General features: G+C 40.6%; 1 protein-coding gene across 2 annotated transcripts in view; it reads left to right on the top strand.

Moving 5' to 3' along the window:
* The first annotated feature begins 11228 nt into the window (after positions 1-11228).
* The window catches only part of ERCC4 (ERCC excision repair 4, endonuclease catalytic subunit), a 34734-nt gene continuing 26060 nt past the window's right edge, over positions 11229-19902 (top strand). For both annotated transcript variants that reach the window (XM_027117349.1, XM_027117350.1), the window contains exons 1-2: positions 11229-11467; positions 12772-12952. In XM_027117349.1, coding sequence (XP_026973150.1) covers positions 11261-11467; positions 12772-12952 — 388 coding nt within the window. In that variant the 5' untranslated portion in view covers positions 11229-11260. The remainder of the gene's footprint in view (positions 11468-12771; positions 12953-19902) is intronic.

Genomic DNA, 19902 nt, shown 5'->3' with positions numbered 1-19902 from the left:
CAGACCATGAAAAGGCCATTTACACACTTTTGCCACATCCTAGCAGCTGGGGATATGGACAGACATCTCCATTTGGGGCTTTGGATGTGAAACAAGTGATACAAAGACACAGAGACAGAGGAGAATGTGTCCACCATCCAGTGGTGGCCACAGTGGCTCATACTCCCCAGGGAGTAGCTCTACCTATGGTCTTGGTCCCTAATTTCCCTGGTTTCTGTTCTTAGTAACCTGATTCTCTAGCCTTCCTGGCAATTCTGTGAACCACGGAATAGCTTTCAACAAAGAGCTTTCTGTTTTTTAATAAACCAGAATCAATTTCAATTGCTCACCCTCAAGCACCTATTTTACACTGATCTCCAAATTATATTGTTAGGTGAAAAGCAATATGATAAGTATAATATCATTCAAATAAAAGCAAAAGCTATCTACAAAAAATAGTTATGGTTACTTTTTCTCTTCTTCCTTTTACTGTTCTGTATTTTCCCATTTTTGTGCACTAAACATACGTATAATAATGTTAAAATGTGCTTAATAATTGGTAAATGCATTTCCTGTCTGTCACAAGTCAGATTCTCCAGGGAGCAGACTTTGAGAAAAAGATTTCCATACAGGAAATTCATTGGGGTGTTCTCAACACCTATAAGGAAGTAAAGAAAGCAAGACTGATCAAAAGGAGAGGTTGAATTGTGATACGGTCACAACAAAGGCCTCAGCTGATCTTATAAGGTGTTCTGGAGCTGGGTTGGCCTGAATTGGGGCAAGAGAACTTCCAACCCCTGCATCAACCAGTCCTTAGTTGTGGCCGCCCCTGTACAGAGCCAGGGAGTAATCTTGAGCAAAGCACCTCTTTTTAGCTGAAGGCAATTCTTAGAAAGGAACTCAGCCAAGAACTTACAACTGCCAATATTCCCAGCAGCTGAGAGAATGAATGTTTCAGTCCTGGAAGGGTGTGATCTGGTCAGCACATTAAAGTATCCACTACAGTCTACCCCTTGTCAGATCCATGTGTTTCACATAATTAAGTCTGTGAGCAGCTTCTCCAGGATTCTGTTGGGTCTCTTTTCCTGGGGCAAATTTCCACAGAATAATTAATGTGATGAACTATGGCCCCCATCACTAAAGCAGGTCCCAGTGCCAAAACTGCTTCTCTTTATACCCCTCCTCCAACCAGCCATTCTAGATTCCCCTCACCCATGGCTAGCACTTCTGCAGGTCAAGGTGGCTTATCTGGTGGAACAATCTAGACCCTCTTTTTTTTTTTTTAAATCTTTATTAGAGTATAATTGCTTTACAATGGTGTGTTAATTTCTGCTTTACAACAAAGTGAATCAGTCATACATATACATATGTTCCCATATCTCCTCCCTCTTGTGTCTCCCTCCCTCCCACCCTCCCTATCCCACCCCTCCAGGCGGTCACAAAGCACCGAGCTGATGTCCCTGTGCTACGCAGCTGCTTTAGACCCTCTTATCTGAGGAGTCTGAGCACCTGGTCACATGTGTTTCTCAGGCCAACCAAAATTGGGCCAATGAGTATCAAAAGACACCCAAGGATTTCTTCAGTGAGAAATACATTTCTGTTGTTTATAAGCTACCCAATCTGTGGTATCTTGTTATAGCAGCCCAAACAGGCTACAACACATAGATATCATACCACCGCCTCCAAAGTACTTGCCACTTCTTGCCCATTTGGTATGTCAATGATGTCATCAGTAGAGTGAGCCAATAGGATGTTCTATGGGATGTCCAGATGACCAAGGACCTTTGGGACTATATTTTGACAAAGGGAAGGAAAGTTAATAAGACTGGGGCAAGAAAATAAATGTATACTGTTGTCCATCCTAAGTAAATGCAAACTGTTTCTGGTCCTCCTTTCTGATAGGGTTGAAAATCAGCACATTTCTTCCATCAGTAGTCACATGCCATGTACCTGAGGTCATATTGATCTCCTCCAGCAAAAGATACCATATCTGGCACAGCAGCTATGTTCCAGTTACCTACTTGTAACAAACCATTCAATGCCTTAAAACAATAACAAGCATTTATTTTGCTCTAATTCTGGAGATCAGCTCAGCTCAGGTGGGCAGTTCTCAATCAGGGTCTCTCATGGGGTTACAGTTAGTCAGCGCCTGGGGTCAGGGTCATCACAAAGCCTTTTTCATTCATATGTTGAAACATCCAAGGTTGCTCAGGCAAGTCTCAATCTCTGTCTCTCTCTCTCTCTCTCTTCTCTCTTCTCTCTTCTCTCTTCTCTCTCTCTCTATCTCTTCCCCTCTCCTCCCTCTCTCTCACCCATATCTCGAAGTAGTGTTTTGACACGGTGGACTCAGGGTAGCCAGACTGGTTACATGGCAACTGAAGGCTCCCAGAGTGAGTGTCCCAAAAGAAACCAACATGGCCTTTACTAAACTAACCTTGGAAGTCATGCAGCAGAATCACTTCTGCCACATTTTAATCATCAAGATAGTCACAAAGCCCCCTCTAGATTCAAGGACAGGGGATCTGAACAGCACCTCTTGATGGAAGAGTGTCAAAGAATTTGCAGGTAGGTTTCAAAAGCATCCCATGCTGCAACTGGGGCTACTACTTTGTTGAGTTTGCAGTATCCACTCTCGCCTACCAGGATTCATCTGACTTTTGTAGGGGACAGACCAGTGAATTAAATGAAGGTATGATGGGGATTGCTACCCCCTGCAATATTGTTTTTTATATACTATTCTGGCTGAAGTGAGAGAGAAGGGTCATTTTAGACACTTGCAGTTGGCCAGCTCCCACTATGGTAGTTTTTACTCCACAGGCCAGGGAAGCAATGCGGGGCTCTCGCAAACACCTAATATATCCATTCCAATCATACCTGGCTAGCCCCAGGAAGGAGAAGGGATGAGGCAGCTCTCTTCAGCTGAGAGCAAGACTTAGAGACTCAGATGAGAACTGTTGGCCTCCAACATTTCCAGCAGATGAGGAAATAAATATTTCTGCTTTAAATGGAGTATGAGGAAGCACACCACAGCATCCATTGCACTGACTATAGTGTATGATAAAATTTGATATGGTTAAAAAACTCAAGGATTTATCTGGAAGTGACATAGGAGAGAAAAGAGAAAGAATGCCATTTATTCTTTTTTCAAGATTGGGTAAAGAATCAACCTTTTGATTTATTAGTCCTAAAGAAAAATCTCCATGAATAAGCTATTCACAATCTCATTTCTCCCACCAAAATGATACACAAACTATCATACTATTTCCCCCTTTCTGTTATTCCAAGCACTTGTCTTGACTTCTAAACATCATTCTCACTCCAAATGTCAATGCTGTATATCATATCTCCCTGTGGAGGCAAAACTAGGCCTGATTAGATTTATGTTAAATAACAATCAATTCTACTTTTGAAATGAGCCAGCTTTGAATTCCCTAAACCTATTTTTTATTGGGAAAGTACCTTCACCCGATGGCATTTCTTAGAAAAATATAAGAAGCAAACTCCAAATCAAGCATCTCAGAGGTCAAGAAAGGACCAGGCCATGAAGAAATGACAAAATGGGATTTTTTTTCAAATGGCTATAATTTAGATTCATTTATTTACTAAATTAATGCTTTTAACCCCAAAATTTGGTTCAATGTATAATAACTGATTTAGCTCTTATTGAATTACATTTTTATTTGTTAATTTTGTTTATTTTTTAATACTTTTTTAAACTGTATGATTCAAAATAGCAAAAAGAATTAAAAGATAAACAATGAAAAACAAAAATCTCCCTCTCATCCTGAATCCAATCTGTCCAATTTCCTTCAACAGAAGACCAACTATCTTAGTTTCTTATATCCTGCCAGATTTTTTTATGTATATTCAAGCATAAATCTATATTCACAAAAATTATCTTACACAAAAGGTAGCATATTTTATACATTGTTCTGCACCTTGCTTTTTTCACTCAACAAAATCAATTGTTTTTGATTAATAAAAAACCACAGGGTTTGGGGGGGATTTTTTACAGTAAAATATTATTATTTGGGATTTTTGGATAATCATAGTATTATTGCAAGTATGCTTAAAATGATAGCTATGTATTACTTATAAATTACAAAATTAAGTCTGTATACAGGCCCCACCCCAATGACAAGGTCCTACAATAAAATTACATGATTTATTTCTTTTTAATATTAAGTCAAAGGTCGCTACAGGCAATGTGGTCCAATAATCAGACCCAAATTTACTGTCTTCTTCTATCATCCCTGCCCTCTTCTACAAGATGGCAGGTAGAACCACATTTGGAGAAAACATCAGAAGTCTACATTTAAGACCCTTGTGAATAGGTCCCCAGGGAAATGGCCCCTCCCATCACTAGCCCAACTTTCCCCCACAAGACTAACTCCAAATCAGGCAAATGGATTACAACAGCAGAGTCATCAGTGCCTACTAACAAAGCCAGATAACTCTTAGAACATTGTCATTTGCAAGGTCAAACCTCTTTGCCAGAGCCAGTTCCAAGGCATGTACAGTCACACAGGCTCAGGAAGGCCCCATGCTTGGTAGAATGCTCTACGGTCACCACCTTGAAATTCTCAATTTTTTAACAAGATGCCCTGAATTTTTATTTTGCACTGCTCTCTGCCTCTTCTCAGAATGCATTCTAAGACAGAGGGTGCAGTAAGGGAAAAAGAATGTCTCCAAAAATAAGGAAAAACACACTCCACAAAACTTGCGGGATTTAAGTATTATTTTCCCCGTGGGAAAGCCTCCATGGGGTTCCTCCTAAATCCCTACAAAAGGTTAACTGCTAACCCATAGGAACCACTATCATTTTCACAAAAGGCTACTTTTTGCACAGAGGGGCAGGTAATTGCTTTTTGTGTTCCACATCATTCTTACTTTTTTTTTTCCTTTTCTGTTAATGATGAATGGCTTGTCAAAGCAGCAATAATATTTTTATTTTAATTACCATCCATCGAAAGTCCTTATTTCCAGGAGAAAAGATTAGTTTAATGATTAAACTCCCTCTGCTTCTATGAGTAAAAATTAGTCAACCAAATACTGTCTTCTTTTAGTGGACTTAACAATACAGCATTAGTACACAGGTGATTTCATTTTCAGACAATTGATATGTGTGATACACACCAATGGATCTCCCACGGACCTTAGGTCGTGAGCAGAACTCTACAGGTATTGCAACTGCTTCCCCAGTCCTGTGTGTACCAACCATTGCCCACAGACAGAATCAGTACTAGAGGTCATATACTAAAGTTTCTCAAATGTTTGTAGGTGCTGTTGGAATTAATAAGTCAAAAATCTATATGAAATAATGCCATATGAAAGCATTGCTGAATTCATAGTAACTTTTTAAATGCATTGTCCCAACCAACAGACATAAAAAATCCGACTGCCTTCCTGAAGGATCCATCCAAGAGTATTCTGAGTTTATGTTAAAGGGATGCTTAAGCGTGGAAAGGATGGGGACCATCTGAGCCACGTGTTCAAATCTAAACAACTCAGGATGGCATTCAAGGCCTTCCAGTGTCAAGCAACTAAGGAGGCAGTAGGTGTGAAGAACACAGGTTTAGAAGTTAGGTGGACTGTGTTCCATGCTCCACGATTAGCTGGGTAGCCTTGGACAAGCTAGTTAACGTCTATGTCTTCTTCTCCTCACCTGTAAAATAAGGTGAACATAGCAGTACCTACCTTGTTATCTCAGTGGACACCACCCCAGGACACCTTGATCTCAAAGGAAGGGGATCGTGGTGGTGGAAGGAGCCCCACTCCCATCTAAGGGGAGGAAGGAGCAGAACAGAGCGAGTTGGGGCTGGGATGGTGCTTAGTGACATGCCCTGCACAGGCATGTAATAGTCTGACCGTAGTGTCTGCATGTAGCAAGCCTACAATAAGTATCACTTAGTTATTTTTACAATGGTTAAGTCACTTGCCTGCCTTCTCTAGCTGATTGGCCTTCCTAACCTGTGTGATGATTAAAAGCACCTTCTAGAGCAGTGCTTCTCAATCTTTTTATTCATTAACTTTTAAGACATTACTTTTCCTAATGGACTTCCCCATGATATTTTAACACCACAGATATATTGTAATTCTATTTATGAGGATTCATTTCATGAACCAGCCTGGCTGGGCCATGGACAGGATGCTGGGATTGCAAACCCCACCCCTGCCATATAGACTGAGTGGTGAGGGGAAGGCTGTAGGCTCTGGGTGGGAGGTTCCTGTGACTCATGGCCTCGTGGGCCTTTTCCTTTAGTCCTGTCCTTCCAGGCAGTGGGCTGGACATCTTTTCTGAGAGCCAGTCCCAGGATTTCCCTAGAAACCTCCTTGATTGCCCCTCATTCCCCACACCCCCAGTCAGTCTTCCCTCAAGTTCTGAGCCAACATCCTCATCATTCCTCCATGTAAATATCTTCTTTTCCTCTCATAATCATTCTTAAGGTGTTTTAAAGCCAGAACCCGAAAGATTAGCAACCACAAGCTACTTTCCCCTTATTGAAGGGCAGGGAGGAGCCTCAGAATGTTTGGTTTCCATCCTTAGAGTACGTGTGCCTCAGGTCCTAGAATGGGTTGGATCACTTAAAGCAGTTGTCATTAAGTTTCTGATTTTAAATTGGTTGAATATTCATATCCTATTATATTCTTTGGCTCAATTAATCTCTACAACAACCCCATGAGGTAGGTTGTATTATCAGCCCCATTTTACTTTATTTATTTATTTTTTGTATAGTTGATTTACAATGATTACAATGTTATGGTAGTTGCTGGTATACAGCGAAGTGATTCAGATATAGATATAGATATTCTTTTTCAGATTATTTTCCATTATGGTTTATTACAGGCTATTGAATATATTGGGTTGACCAAAAAGTTCGTTTTTGTAACATCTTACGGAAAATCCCAAACGAACTTTTTGGCCAACCCAATAGTTCCCCATGCTATACAGTAGGGCCTTGTTGCTTATCTATCTTATATATAGTGGTTTGTATCTGTTAATCCCAAACTCCTAGTTTATCCCTTACCCCCTTTCCCCTTTAACCACGTTTGTTTTCTATGTCTGTGAGTCTGTTTCTGTTTTGTAAATAAGTTCATTTGTGTCATATTTTAGATTCCACATATAAGTAATATCATATGGTATTTATCTTTCTCTGTCTGAGTTACTTCACTTAGTATAATAATCTCTAGGTCCATCATGTTGCTGCAAATAGCATTATTTCATTCTTTTTTACATCAGCCCCATTTTAAAGATGAGGCAACTCAGGCACAGAGAGGTTAAATAACTTACATAGTTCACACAGCTGGTAGGTAGCTGTGCTGGTTTTCAAGCCCAGGTCTTTCTGATACAGACCAGGGTTCCTGGCCTTCCCCAGTCAATAGAAATTGACCAGAGGCCCGACAAGAAATTCAGGCAAGGCTTTACTGGGGCCCCTGCTGCAGCAGGGGGGAGTGAGAACAAGCAACGGGTTCCCTTGCTTGCTGCTCCCCAAGGGGGTGGGGGGGAGCTGGACCCTTACATGGGGTGAGGGTGGGGGTGTGTCCAGGGATTGGACAGGAGGGCAGGCTTAGGTGTTTTGCCCACCCCTCTGGTGATGCTGAGTGCAGGGGGCATGCTCAGTACCCTACTTTTGCTCCCAACACCCTGTTTTTGCTCCAGGCTCTTCAGAAGTGGCAGTTGGGTTTTTTGGTCTCTTTGTATCCTTTGTTCAGAATTTGCCCTAACTGTGCATACGTGCAGTTATTTTTAGTCCCATATAGTTTCTTTGTATTTTGTTGCTGGAGGAGAGGTATGTCCAGGTGCAAGCATTGCAACACTGCAGCAAAGGGACCTGGGACCAGGTCCCAGGCCTGTCTCATTTCTGACTTACAGCCTGAATGGACGCTTAGACCACACAAGTAAGCTCTAAGAGGCCCAGTGGTGATCTGGCCCTAGCAGAGGAGCTAAATCTAGGAAAAGTTCTCTTTATCTTTTCCCCATCCTCTAGATTTAGTAGGCATTCCCCATATGTATGTGAAAGACTGAGGTTGCTAAGAGAAATTACAGTGGCCTACGTACAGCAGTCAAGCTAGGGTTAACTGAGGTGTGTTGGTTTCTACCTCCGGTCAGAAGGAAAATGATGCTTAATCTCACTCCCAGCCCAATGCCAAAGACCAAAGGACCGCTGCCCGAGCTGTGTCCTTGTGGGCAAAACTGAAACTTGCAAAGTGATCTGGAGGGGAGATGGCTCTGATGATCAGAACAATCTAAAAATAAGGAAATGTTTGAAGAATTGTTGTGACAGTGACATAGGGGGAAAAAAAGAATCCTTTACCTTAAGTGGAAAACTTTTGCCCACAGACAAAACTACAATGTCTAGATACCTGTTAGAACTTACAAAAGTCTGTTTCCCCAGATACCAACTTTTGACGTTGTGGGCCAGCACACACATATTAAATCTCGAATTCACGAGGTAATACTATGCAGTGCTGATGACGTATTTATTTAGTACCTGGGAAGTTTTTTCTTTTTTTTTCATTATAAAAACAATATAAGTTCATGGTAAGAAAGTCAAACAGAACAGAAGGGAGTAAACTGAAATGTAAAGGTCTCACCCTACACAAACCACCCATTTCAACTCCCCAGAAGTAATTCCTTTTGTTAAGAGCTTTTCTATGCAGTCATAAGGAAATAATATCTGTTGGCTGGTTTTTTAAACAAATGGAACCATCCTATACATCATTGTTTTGAAATTACTTTTTTAGTATGTAATAGCATGGATTGGGTATCTTGCCACCTACAGCTTATAATTGTTGTATGATATCCCACTTATGGGATGCAGGAAGAAGTTCTGACTAGTCTCCTAGTATTGGAAATTCAGGAGAAATGCCTGAGAAATAATGATAGTTCACAAAATTATATGATGAATAAACACCTTCATACACAAGTTCCCCATTAGAATATAAGTTCTATGGTGGCACAGATTTTACCTGTTTTGTTTACTGACACATAGTTGGTGCCAAATAAACATTTGTGGGGTAAATATCATGTGTATATGGATCTATACAGATATTTTTAAAATTTCTATATATATTGACCAAGCACCCTCCAATATTATTGTTTCATCATATACTCCCATGTGCTTTGTTTTATTTTGCTTTGTTTTGTTTTGTTTTCACCAGCTGGGGACTTCATCTTTAGAGCTCAGTGTAGTAGTAATAGTGAATGTTTGTGTATTAGTTTCCTGTTGCTGCCATAACAAATTACCACAAATGTCGTGGCTTAAAACAGTTCATTATCTTCCAGTTCTGGGGGTCAGAAGTCCAAAATGGGTTGGCAGGGATGTGTTCCTTCTGGAGGCTTTACAGGAGACTTCATTTCCTTGCCTTTTTCAGCTACTAAAGGCTGCATTCTTTGGCTTGTGGCCTCTTCCACACCATTCCAACCTCTGCTTCTTGTCACATCTCCTTCTCTGACTCTGACCCTGTTGTCTCTCTTCTTCCCTTATATGGACTGTTGTAATTATATTGGGCCCACCTTGATAATCCAAGATAATCTCCCCATCTTGAAATCTCTAACTTAATCACATCTGCAAAGTCCCATTTGCCACATAAGGTAATATATTCACAGGTTCCAGGGATTAGGACATGGACATCGTTGGAGAGCCATTACTTTGCATATCACAGCTGCGGAATCATGTTTGAATTTCAGCGTTGTCACTTCAACATGCATACCCTACGTATGTTGAGTCCCTACTTATCATGTCCTGAACTAAATCTAAGAAATACACAGTGGTCTTGCCCAAGTCACATAACCTCCCTGAGCCTCCATTTCTCAGTTGCAAAAGTGGAGGGATTCATATCTGTCTCATAGGAACTGCTGTATGGAGAATGTCTCCAGACAGTCTTTTCCATTTGACCAGCATTTAGGAACTACTATATACTGTTTTAATCTTGAAAAAATGTAAATGTAAAACACTGGATTAAGCAGTAAGAGGTAGAGAAACAGATCTTCTTGTAAACTTCTGATGTGAATGTAAATTGGTACAGGCTTTCTAGAGGGCAATGTGGCGCTATGAATATAATGAAAAGCCTTATATATGTTTGTTCTCTTTATCCTAGTAAGTATCCACTTCTAAAGTGCATCTTAGCGGCATGGTTGAATTTATGTCCAAAGATACTCAGTGAAATATTGCTTATAATATGACAGGGGGAACAGAAACAGACTAAATGTCCACTAATAAGGAGCTGGGTAAATAAGTATGGTACATCCTCATTGCAGAAATCTCATCAGCCATATAAAAGGATTTTGTAAAAGAATATTAAATACCATGTTCAGAGGCTTGTCAAATGATAGTGACAAACCCTGGATTTAAGTCAGGGTTGCTTATTACATCAGCAAAAGAATTCTGTGTGGTGAGAGAGCTTTTATATACTAAAAAAAAAAAAAAAAAGACTAAAAGTGTAGATATCATGATGTTACAGTGGTTATTTCTGGGTAATGGAATAAGAAGTGGGTTTTATTTTTGCTTACTTATAAAGTATTTTTAATTTTCTAACAATGAAGATTGGGGAAAAGGGACGTCGACACAGAACAATTCCTCTAGTGAAATTAACAGGCGTTTCTAGGTATAGAACCAATAATACCGAAGGTGTCCCCCTAGTGGAAGACGGGACGCGGCGGCCGCTGGAACACCTGATTGCGACTTTTCACATAGCTAATTGTATTCAAGACTTTCTGAGAGAAACAAGAGCCTAAAGTTAGTAAGCTATGCTGCTTATTCAAAATTTTTTAAAAAGAGGGGCCCATTGCAAAAGAAAGGAGCAAACCTCACCCTGGGAAGCAGGTGCTACCAATTCTAGGCGCAATCCTTAGACTGACAACTTTTTCAATTGTCAAGGTCGGGGAACTAAGCTCCTTGGGTTTAATTCTCCTTTCTCGCTTGGTGGTAGCTTATGTTCTAGGTCCAGGTCTAGGTCTAGGTCTAGGCCGCCTGACTCTCAAATCGAAGGTACAGAGAAGGTGAAATAACTGAAGACTCTGGGGCGCAGCCTGAAGCCTGAAAAGAGACACCTGTTGGGAGCACTAGCACCTCCCGGCGACTCAACGAATCTTCGGTTCCTCTCGGCTCCTCTTCGGCTGAGTTCGGCCTCGCTCGTCTTCCAGGGCTCGGCTCTCTTCGGCTGCGTTCGGCCGGCTCGTGTCCTCTCGGGCTCGGCTCTCTTCGGCCGCGCTCTGCTCGCTCTCGTCTCGGACTCGGCTCTCTTCGGCTACGTTCGGCCGCGGCGGCGAAGGGCGCCCATGGAACCGGGCTTGCCGGCTCGAGAGACAGCTATGGCGCCGCTGCTGGAGTATGAACGGCAGCTGGTGCTGGAACTACTGGACGCGGACGGGCTGGTGGTGTGCGCCCGTGGCCTCGGCGCGGACCGGCTCCTCTACCACTTCCTCCGGCTGCACTGCCACCCGGCGTGCCTGGTGCTGGTGCTCAACACACAGCCAGCCGAGGAGGTGCGGCCGCCCGCGCTGGGGGAGGGGACCCCGGGAACGCTGGGAGCCTTCGTAGCAGACGCAGGCCTCGGCGCGGAGGCCAGGCTTCTGAGGGCGATGCGGGTCCCTGACGCGGGCGGGAAGGCGTTGAATAGGGGTCGCTGAGACAGATGCAGGCCCCTGACGCGGGTGCGGGGACGCTGAGACGGTGGGCGGGGTCGCAGGACCCTGACACGGGTTCGAGGACCTGAAAGGGTTGGAGGGTCTCTGAGAGGAGTAGGGGAGTCATTTGAGAAGCGTGGAGGTGGGAAGGATTGGAGGTCTCTGAAGAGGGTGGGGAGTTGTCTGGTGGAGGATGTGGAAGGGAATAACGAGGCAGTCCTGAAGTTGGGTATTAAGGGACTGGCTGGAGGTAGAGGAGTGAGGTCTCTAAAAGGGAACAGTGATGGGGATGGAGGAATCTCTGAAGGGAATGGGGAGACGTGAAAGGAGACGCTGAGGTTGGGGAGAACCCTGTAGGGCAGAGGAGGGACTGGGGGTTCACCCAGGCTGTGGGAAGAGGGGCATAGGGTCAGAAGGGAAGGGACCTGGGAGCTGAGGGTATTGGGGAAGGGTACCTGGGTTAGGGAGAGTGGAGAACACTGAGGAAGATAGAAGGGGGATACACCTTTGCTGAGGGGTAGTGACAGGCGACACAGCTTGATCTGACGACTCTGATGAGCCCTTAGATATCTAGAGCAGATGGCCAGAAGGAAAATGCCAGCTGAGAAGAGTGACCACACGCTCCCTGACTGATCCATCTAGGTATCCCTAGTGCTTGACTAGCGCTTAGCACAACACGGGGGCCCCCCCAGGAAAGGTGGTATCAAACTTAAAGGACCAAGGGTCCCATTGACATGATGAAATCCCCTCTAGGGTGGACCAGGACAGAACTAATAGTCTAAAACACCACCTGGGGAAAGGATTCCCTTGTTATCTTCTCACATGGTATTTACACTTGCTTGCAGAGTTGCCTCTGGTGGGCAGTATTTTCTAGGTAGCAGAAGTCTTTTAACTCAGGATTTTAAAAGTCTTTCGTTGTCGTTAAACTGCTAATAACATCTCAAGTGCAGTGAGTCCTTAGTGCAAACCCCAGAACAAAAACAAAACCCTAGATAAATGTCGATTGTTTGGTTGATCAGCGTAAAGTAATTTAGTTTGTATGTTCATTATTAAGTTCATGATCTCTGAAAAAGGCAGCATATCACTTTAAATACAAATACTGGTAACCTAATAAAAACTGCCCTCTATTAAACGGTCTACTAATCAAGTTTGATTTAATTTAGGAATATTTTATCAATCAGCTGAAGTTAGAAGGAGTTGAACATCTCCCTCGCCGAGTAACAAATGAAATCACAAGTAGCAATCGCTATGAGGCGTACACACAAGGCGGTGTGATATTTGCAACAAGTCGAATACTTGTGGTTGATTTCTTGACTGATAGAATACCTTCAGATTTAATTACCGGTAAGAATTTGAAGCCTTATTGTTATTTGTATATACGTTTGCACTTTCTTTTTTTTCTGTATGTATCTGTTCCCTCTGCTAAACTCTAAACTAGAACCTTCTTGTGAACAGCATTGGATGTTTTTGTTCAACATTGTGCTTCCAGGTGTTAACACAATACCTGACACATTTTGGATGCTTAGTGAATATTTATGGCCTGAATAAGAAACTAAATGTAAGATTGACGTTTCCTTGTTTTCTAAGCTCATATTCAGTCAATACTTAGTAATTGACAGGCATTTGCTTTTAGAAACTACTCAGATTTGAAATGTTTATAAATATTCTTTATATATTTCCTAAAAGAGTTTGGTTTTCCTCTTTAAAGAATATTTTTTCCCATGATTTGAAATTTTCAAAACAATTTTTTTCAGTATAGTTAGCATACAATATTATATTGGTTTCAGGTATATAGTAATTCAGTATTTTTATAGATTATGCTCCATACAAATTTATTATAAATATTGACTATATTCCCTGTGCTGTACATTACATCCTTAACTTGTTTATTTTATACCTAATCGTTTGTACCTCTTACTCCCCTTCACCTCTTTTGCCTCTCGCCCCATCCCTCTCCTCACTGGTAACCACTAGTTTGTTGTCTGTTTCTGTTTTGTTGTATTTCTTCCATTGTTTTATTTTTTAGATTCCACATAAAAGTGAAAACACAGAATTTGTCTTTCTCTGTCTGACTACTTCATTTAGCAAAATACCCTCCAGGTCCATCCATGTTGTGGCACATGGCAAAATTTCATTCTTTTTTTATGGCTGAGTGATGTTCCATTGTATATATATTCCACATCTTCTTTATCCATTCATCTATCCATGGACACTTTAGTTGCTTCCATATCTTAGCTATTGTAAATAATGCTTCTGTGAACATTGGGGTGCATATATCTTTTTAAGTTAATGTTTTTGTTTTCTTCAAATAAATACCCAGGAGTGGAATGGGTGAATCATATGGTACTTCTCCTTTTAGTTTTCTGAGGAACCTCCATACTGTTTTCCATAGTGGCTGCACCAATTTACATTCCCACCAAGAGTACACGAGGGTTCCTTTTTCTCCACACCCTCAAAAAACACTTGTTATCTCTTGTCTTTTTCACGATGGACATTCTGAGAGGTGCGAGGTGATATCTCATTGTCCGTGTCTGTTGGCCATCTGTGTGTATTCTTTGGAAAAATGCCTATTCAGATCCTCTGCCCATGTTTTAATCAGGTTCTTTGGTGTTTTGATGTTGAGTTGTATGAGTTTTTGGTGTATTTTAGATATTAATCTCTTATTGAACATATTGTTTGCAAATATCTTCTCCCATTCAGTAGGTTGCTATTTCATTTTGTTGGTTGGTTTCCTTTGCTGTGCAAAAGCTTTTTAGTTTGATTATTTTTGTTTTTGTTTCCCCTGCCTAAGGAGACAGATCCAAAAATTATTGCTAAGACAGATGTCAGAGAGCATACTGCCTATGTTTTCTCCTAGGAGTTTTATGGTTTCAGGTCTTACAGTTAGGTCTCTAATCCATTTTGACTTTATTTTTGTATATGGTGTGAGAAAAATGTTTTAATTTCTTTCTTTTACATGTAGTTGTCCAGATTTCCCAACACCAGTTATTGAAGAGACTGTCTTTTCCCCATTGTATATTCTTGACTACTCTGTCATAGATTAATTGATCATGTGCATGAGTTTATTTGGGAGCTTTCTATTCTGTTCCATTGATCTCTGGGTCTGGTTTTGGGGCAGTACATGCTGTTTTGATTACTGTAACTTTGTAGTATAGTCTCAAGTCAGGGAACATGATACCTTCAGTGTTCTTTTTTCTCAAGATTGCTTTGGCTATTTAGAGTCTTTTGTGATTCCAATCAAAATTTAGGATTATTTGTTCTAGTTCTAGGAAAAATGTCATAGGTATTTTGATGAGGATTGCATTAAATCTGTAGATTGCTTTGGGTAATGTGGACATTTTAACAATATTCTTCCAATTGATGAACAAAGGATATATTTCCATTTATTTGTATTGTCTTCAGTTTCTTTGATCAGTGTCTTATAGTTTTCAGAGTACAGATCTTTCACCTCCTTATTAAATTTATAATTGGTTTAATTTATTTAATTTAATACCTAAATTCTTAGATATTTTATTCTTTTTCATTCAGTTGTAAATGGGATTGTTTCTTGATTTCTGTTTCTGATACCTCATTCTTAGTGTATAGAAATACAACAGATTTCTATATTAATCTTATATTCAACAACTTTACTGAATTTACTGAATTTATATATTCTAATCGTTTTTTGATGGAGTCTTAAGGGTTTTCTATATATAGTATGTCATTTGCAAATAGTGAGTTTTACTTCTTCACTTCCAATTTGGATGCCTTTTATTTCTTTTTCTTCTCTGATTGCTGAGGCTAGACCTTTCAATATTACGTTAAATAGAAGTGGTGAGAGTGGACATCCTTGTCGTGTCCCTGATCTTAGACGAAAAGATTTTAGCTTTCACCATTGAGTATAACATTAGCTGTGGGTTTGTCATAAATGGCTTTTATTATGTTGAGATATGTTCCCTCTATACCAACTTTGTTGAGAGTTTTTATCATGAATGGATGTTGAATTTTGTCCAGTACTTTTTCTGTACTGAACTACCCTTGCATCCCTGGAATAAATCCCACTTGGTCATGATGTATGATCCTTTTATATATTGTTGAATTCAGTTTGCTAATATTTTGTTGAGGATTTTACATCTATGTTCATCAGGGATATTGGCCCTTAATTTTTTTTTTTTTGTAGTATCTTTGTCTGGTTTTGGTATCAGGATAATGCTGGGCTCATAAAATGAGTTGGGAAGTGTTCTATCCTCTTCAGTTTTTTGGATAGTTTGAGAAGGATAGGTATTAACTCTCCTAAAGTGTTTGGTGGAACTCTCCTGTGAAGTCATCTGGTCCTAGACTTTTCTTTGTTGGGATTTTTTGTTAGTGATTCAGTTTATTACTAGTAATTGGTCTCTTTAGATATTTTATTTCCTCCTGATTCAGTATTAGAAGATTGTGTATTTATAGGGGTTTATCCATTTCTTATAAGTTGTCCAATTTGTTGGCATATAACTCTTAGTATATTCTCTTATGATTATTTGTATTTCTGTGATATCAGTTGTAAGTTTGTCTCTTTCAATTCTGATTTATTTATTTGGGCCCTTCGTCTTTTTTTCTTGATGAGTCTGGCTAAAGGATCAATTCCTTTAAATAGAAAATTAGGTTGTTTATTTGAGTTTTTTCTTGTTTCTTGAGGTAGGCCTGTATCACTATAAACTTCCCTCTTAGAACTGTTTTACTGCATTAGATAGATTCTGGAAAGTTATGTTTCTGTTTTCATTCCTCTCAATGTATTTTTTAATTTCCTATTTGATTTATTTGTTGACCCATTGGCTTTTTAGTAGCATCTTATTTAGTCTTCATGTGTTTGTATTTTTCCATTTTTCTTCCCAAAATTGATTTGTAATTTCATACTGTTGTGGTTGGAAAATATCCTTGATATAATTGCAGTCTTCTTAAATTTACTTAAGTAAGGACTTAAGTCTTTCTAGTGTATTTTTCATTTTAGTTATTGTATTCTTCAGTTCTGATTTTTTTTTTAATATTTTTCTAGTTCTTTGTTGAAGCTCTCACTATATTTCTCTATTTTCCCAAGTTCAGTGAGCATTTTTATGACTCTTGCTTTAAACTCTTTATCATGTAAATTACTTACGTCTGTTCATTAGGTTTTTTTCTCAGGATTTTGTCTTGCTCTTTTGTTTGGAACATATTCTTCTGTCTTCTCATTTTATTTAACTTTCTCTGTTTGTCCCTATGAAGTTAGGCAAAACAGTTACCTATCCCAGTCTTGAATCCATGTCCCTGTGTGGGAGTGTCCCTGTGCAGTCTGCGTGTGCCCAGTGGTTTTGGTGGGAGAGCTGAATCTGAAGAGGGCAGAGGCCGTGTCTTCTCCCAGGGTCCACTGGCAGAGCTTCCTTGGTGGGGGATAGGTCTGGAGCAAGAGCTCAGTGCAGACTGGGGCGGTCAGGCAGATCCACCAGAGCACCAGGCAGTTTTCAGTCTGCTGCCTCTGCTGAGACTGGGAGCAAACAAGTCTGTGCTTACTCACTCTCTTCAAGAATGGAGTCTTGGTTTCCTACAGCCCACTGGTTAGCCCCACTGGTTTCCAAACCAGCCAAGGGGGCCTGTCTTCCCAGTGCTGGACCCCAGGCTGGAGTATCGATGTGGGGCTCAAACCCCTCACTCTTTAGGGAGGATCCCTGAGCTTCTGACATCCCCCTCCTTTGCTGGGTCGCCCACCAGGGGCGTGGGTCCCAACTAGATCTCTTTTCCTCCCCACCTACCAGGCTCCATGGGGTTCTTTCCTTACAGCCTTTGTTGTAAAAGAGCCGTTCTACTAGTCTTCAGGTCGTTCTTAGAGAGAGTTGCTCCGTATGTGGTTGTAGTTTTGATGTGCTCGTGGGGGGTGGTGAGCTCAGGGTCTTCCTGCTCCACCATCTTGATCCCCCCTCTCTCCCATGATTGAAATTAAACTAATTAGTTGCTTAATTATTTTGAGAAGAATGATTTAATTTTAGCCAGAATTAATATAGAAAAGGAGTCATATTTCATGATTATTTGTCCTTTTGGAAACCTTTTCTGATTTCCCCATGCTTCTCCCCAGTCAGAGCACTTCAGAACACCACACTGTATTTGCCTATTTATTTGTCTGTCTCGCTCGTGAGATGACAAGCTTCCTAAGAGTAAGGAACAACTTGTTCATCCCAGGACAAGTAACTGGTACATAGTAGGTACCAAACACATATATATTGGGTGAGTGATGCATGTATGTACGACAATTTTTAATGAACTTTCGAAGGGCAGAGAGGTTGTGGAATTCATAATTGTCCTTCCTACCATATCTATCACATTGCCCTGAACCTAGAAGACTCTCAAGAAATATTTAATGCATAAATGTATGAATGAATGTTTTATATGGTTCGTGGTGAACTGATTATTGGAAAGTTTTGTTATACTTTTGTATTTCTCATTGTTATAAGCACTGGCAGGGCAGTACAGCTGAGGTCAGACTCACTTGACTTTGAAGGGTAATGCCACTGCTTACAAGCAAGCTACTGTACTTAATTTTCACAAGCCTCAGTTTTCTCATTGCTTAAATTGAGAAAATAGTGCCTTGTGAAGTTACCAAGGATTAAATGAAGTAAAATAAATAATTGCTTAGCATACTGCCTGGTACATAGTAAATCATAAATAATAGCAAAAAATTGGCTCTTTATAGCCAGAAATCTTGATACATTGTAAAGTCTTTTACTGTTTGCTGCTTTCTTATAAATTTAGCTTTATGTTTCCTTATTTTTTCAGTTGATAAAATGAAAAAAAATGTATTGAAATGACCACTAGATGTCAGTATTACTCTGTGTCTCCCCGTAACACTTCAACCTAATTAGGCAGAGAGCAATCTGAATCAAAGAAATATCCAAAGTATAGTTTATAGGTAGTTCCTAATTAAAAAGGGCAAAATGCCATTCCTGTTTCTGATCAAGTCCCAGCCAGTAATGAAGCTGGAGCTGTTACTGCTGCTTCGCTGAATGGAATGTAAATGAGTGGCAGAAATGAATTTCTTCAAATGCTACAACCCCGGGATCATCCTCTACCTCCTCAACCCCCCAGCCCCTGTAGGAACTTTCACCATAGCTCTTACGGACCAGAGTGTCCCAGAAGCATGTAACCCCCTAGAAAATCTTGAATGTACCAGCCCTAACTTGTTCCCCTGTCACTACCCAATGTCACCACCATACACCACCCTAGGCGTCCCTGCCAACACAACTCCTCAATAGTGGGAGAACTGTGAAAATATCTCCCCAGATTGTACTTTCAAAAGAATGGGGCATGAGGATGCTTTCATTGTTAAAACAGATCCTGACATCTCCAAACAGAACTCAGAACACGCTTTCCGTGGGAAACTTTAAAAAAAAAGTTACATGTTAGATTTGTGTACCCAGTGCGTAATTCAGCTTTATATTCATTCAACATTATTAACATTAAGTGTTGGTAAACATTTCGTTTACTAACCGTCCGTTATTTGGCAGGAATGAGGTAGGTGCTGAAGACAGAAAGATGACAGGACGGTAGGGTGCTCTCCTGAGTTAGGCGGCTTCTGGGTTTGAGCTCACCTTCACCAGCTACCAGCTGTGTGACCTTGGGCAAGTTTCTTCATTTCTGTATGACTCGGTTTCGCATCTGTAAATTGCAGACAGTAATAGTACCTTCCTCCTAGGATTATTGTGAGGATGAACTGAGCTAATGTATGTAAAATTCTTAGCATCACGCATGGCACATAGTAAACATTCTCTGATTACTACTTATGATGTTCTGGTCCTCAAGCAATTTAGTGGAGGAGACAGGTGTAGAGAAGTAATTACAGTGCAGCATGAGATACAGAGTGTTGTGAGAGCATAAAAATGTGGGACTAGAATTGCCCCAGAAACCTAACCTGCTTGTATTTTTTTAAAGGGAGCGGTGTGGTCCTCGGATGATGTCACTTAACAGGAAGAACATGGCTTTGTTCTCAGACACTCATGATTTGGAACCTTTGGTCTCCTATTTACTTGCGAAGTGACCTTGATCAAGTTGCTTCCCTTTCCTGGTCTCATAGTAATACCTACCCCATGGAGTTATTGTGAGGATTCAATGAAATAAAAGTCTATAAAATTACCTAACCCCAGTGCCTGGGATAGAATATTAGTTCTCTTCTTCTTCTAGATTCCAAAAGAAATGACATCCTTTTGGAGCACACCATTTTCTTAACTTGAGATTCACCTTTTCTTTAGAAGTCCATTTTTATTATTTCTAACTTTGTCATATTTCAGTCCAGGAACTCTGGCCCAATAGAG

This window comes from Aethalodelphis obliquidens, unplaced genomic scaffold (assembly GCF_003676395.1).
Source record: "Aethalodelphis obliquidens isolate GAN/ISIS:26980383/991018 unplaced genomic scaffold, ASM367639v1 scaffold18, whole genome shotgun sequence".
Taxonomy (NCBI): Eukaryota; Metazoa; Chordata; class Mammalia; order Artiodactyla; family Delphinidae; genus Aethalodelphis; species Aethalodelphis obliquidens.
The sequence above is the reverse complement of the archived record's forward strand: the minus strand, read 5'-3'. Positions and strand labels throughout refer to the sequence as shown.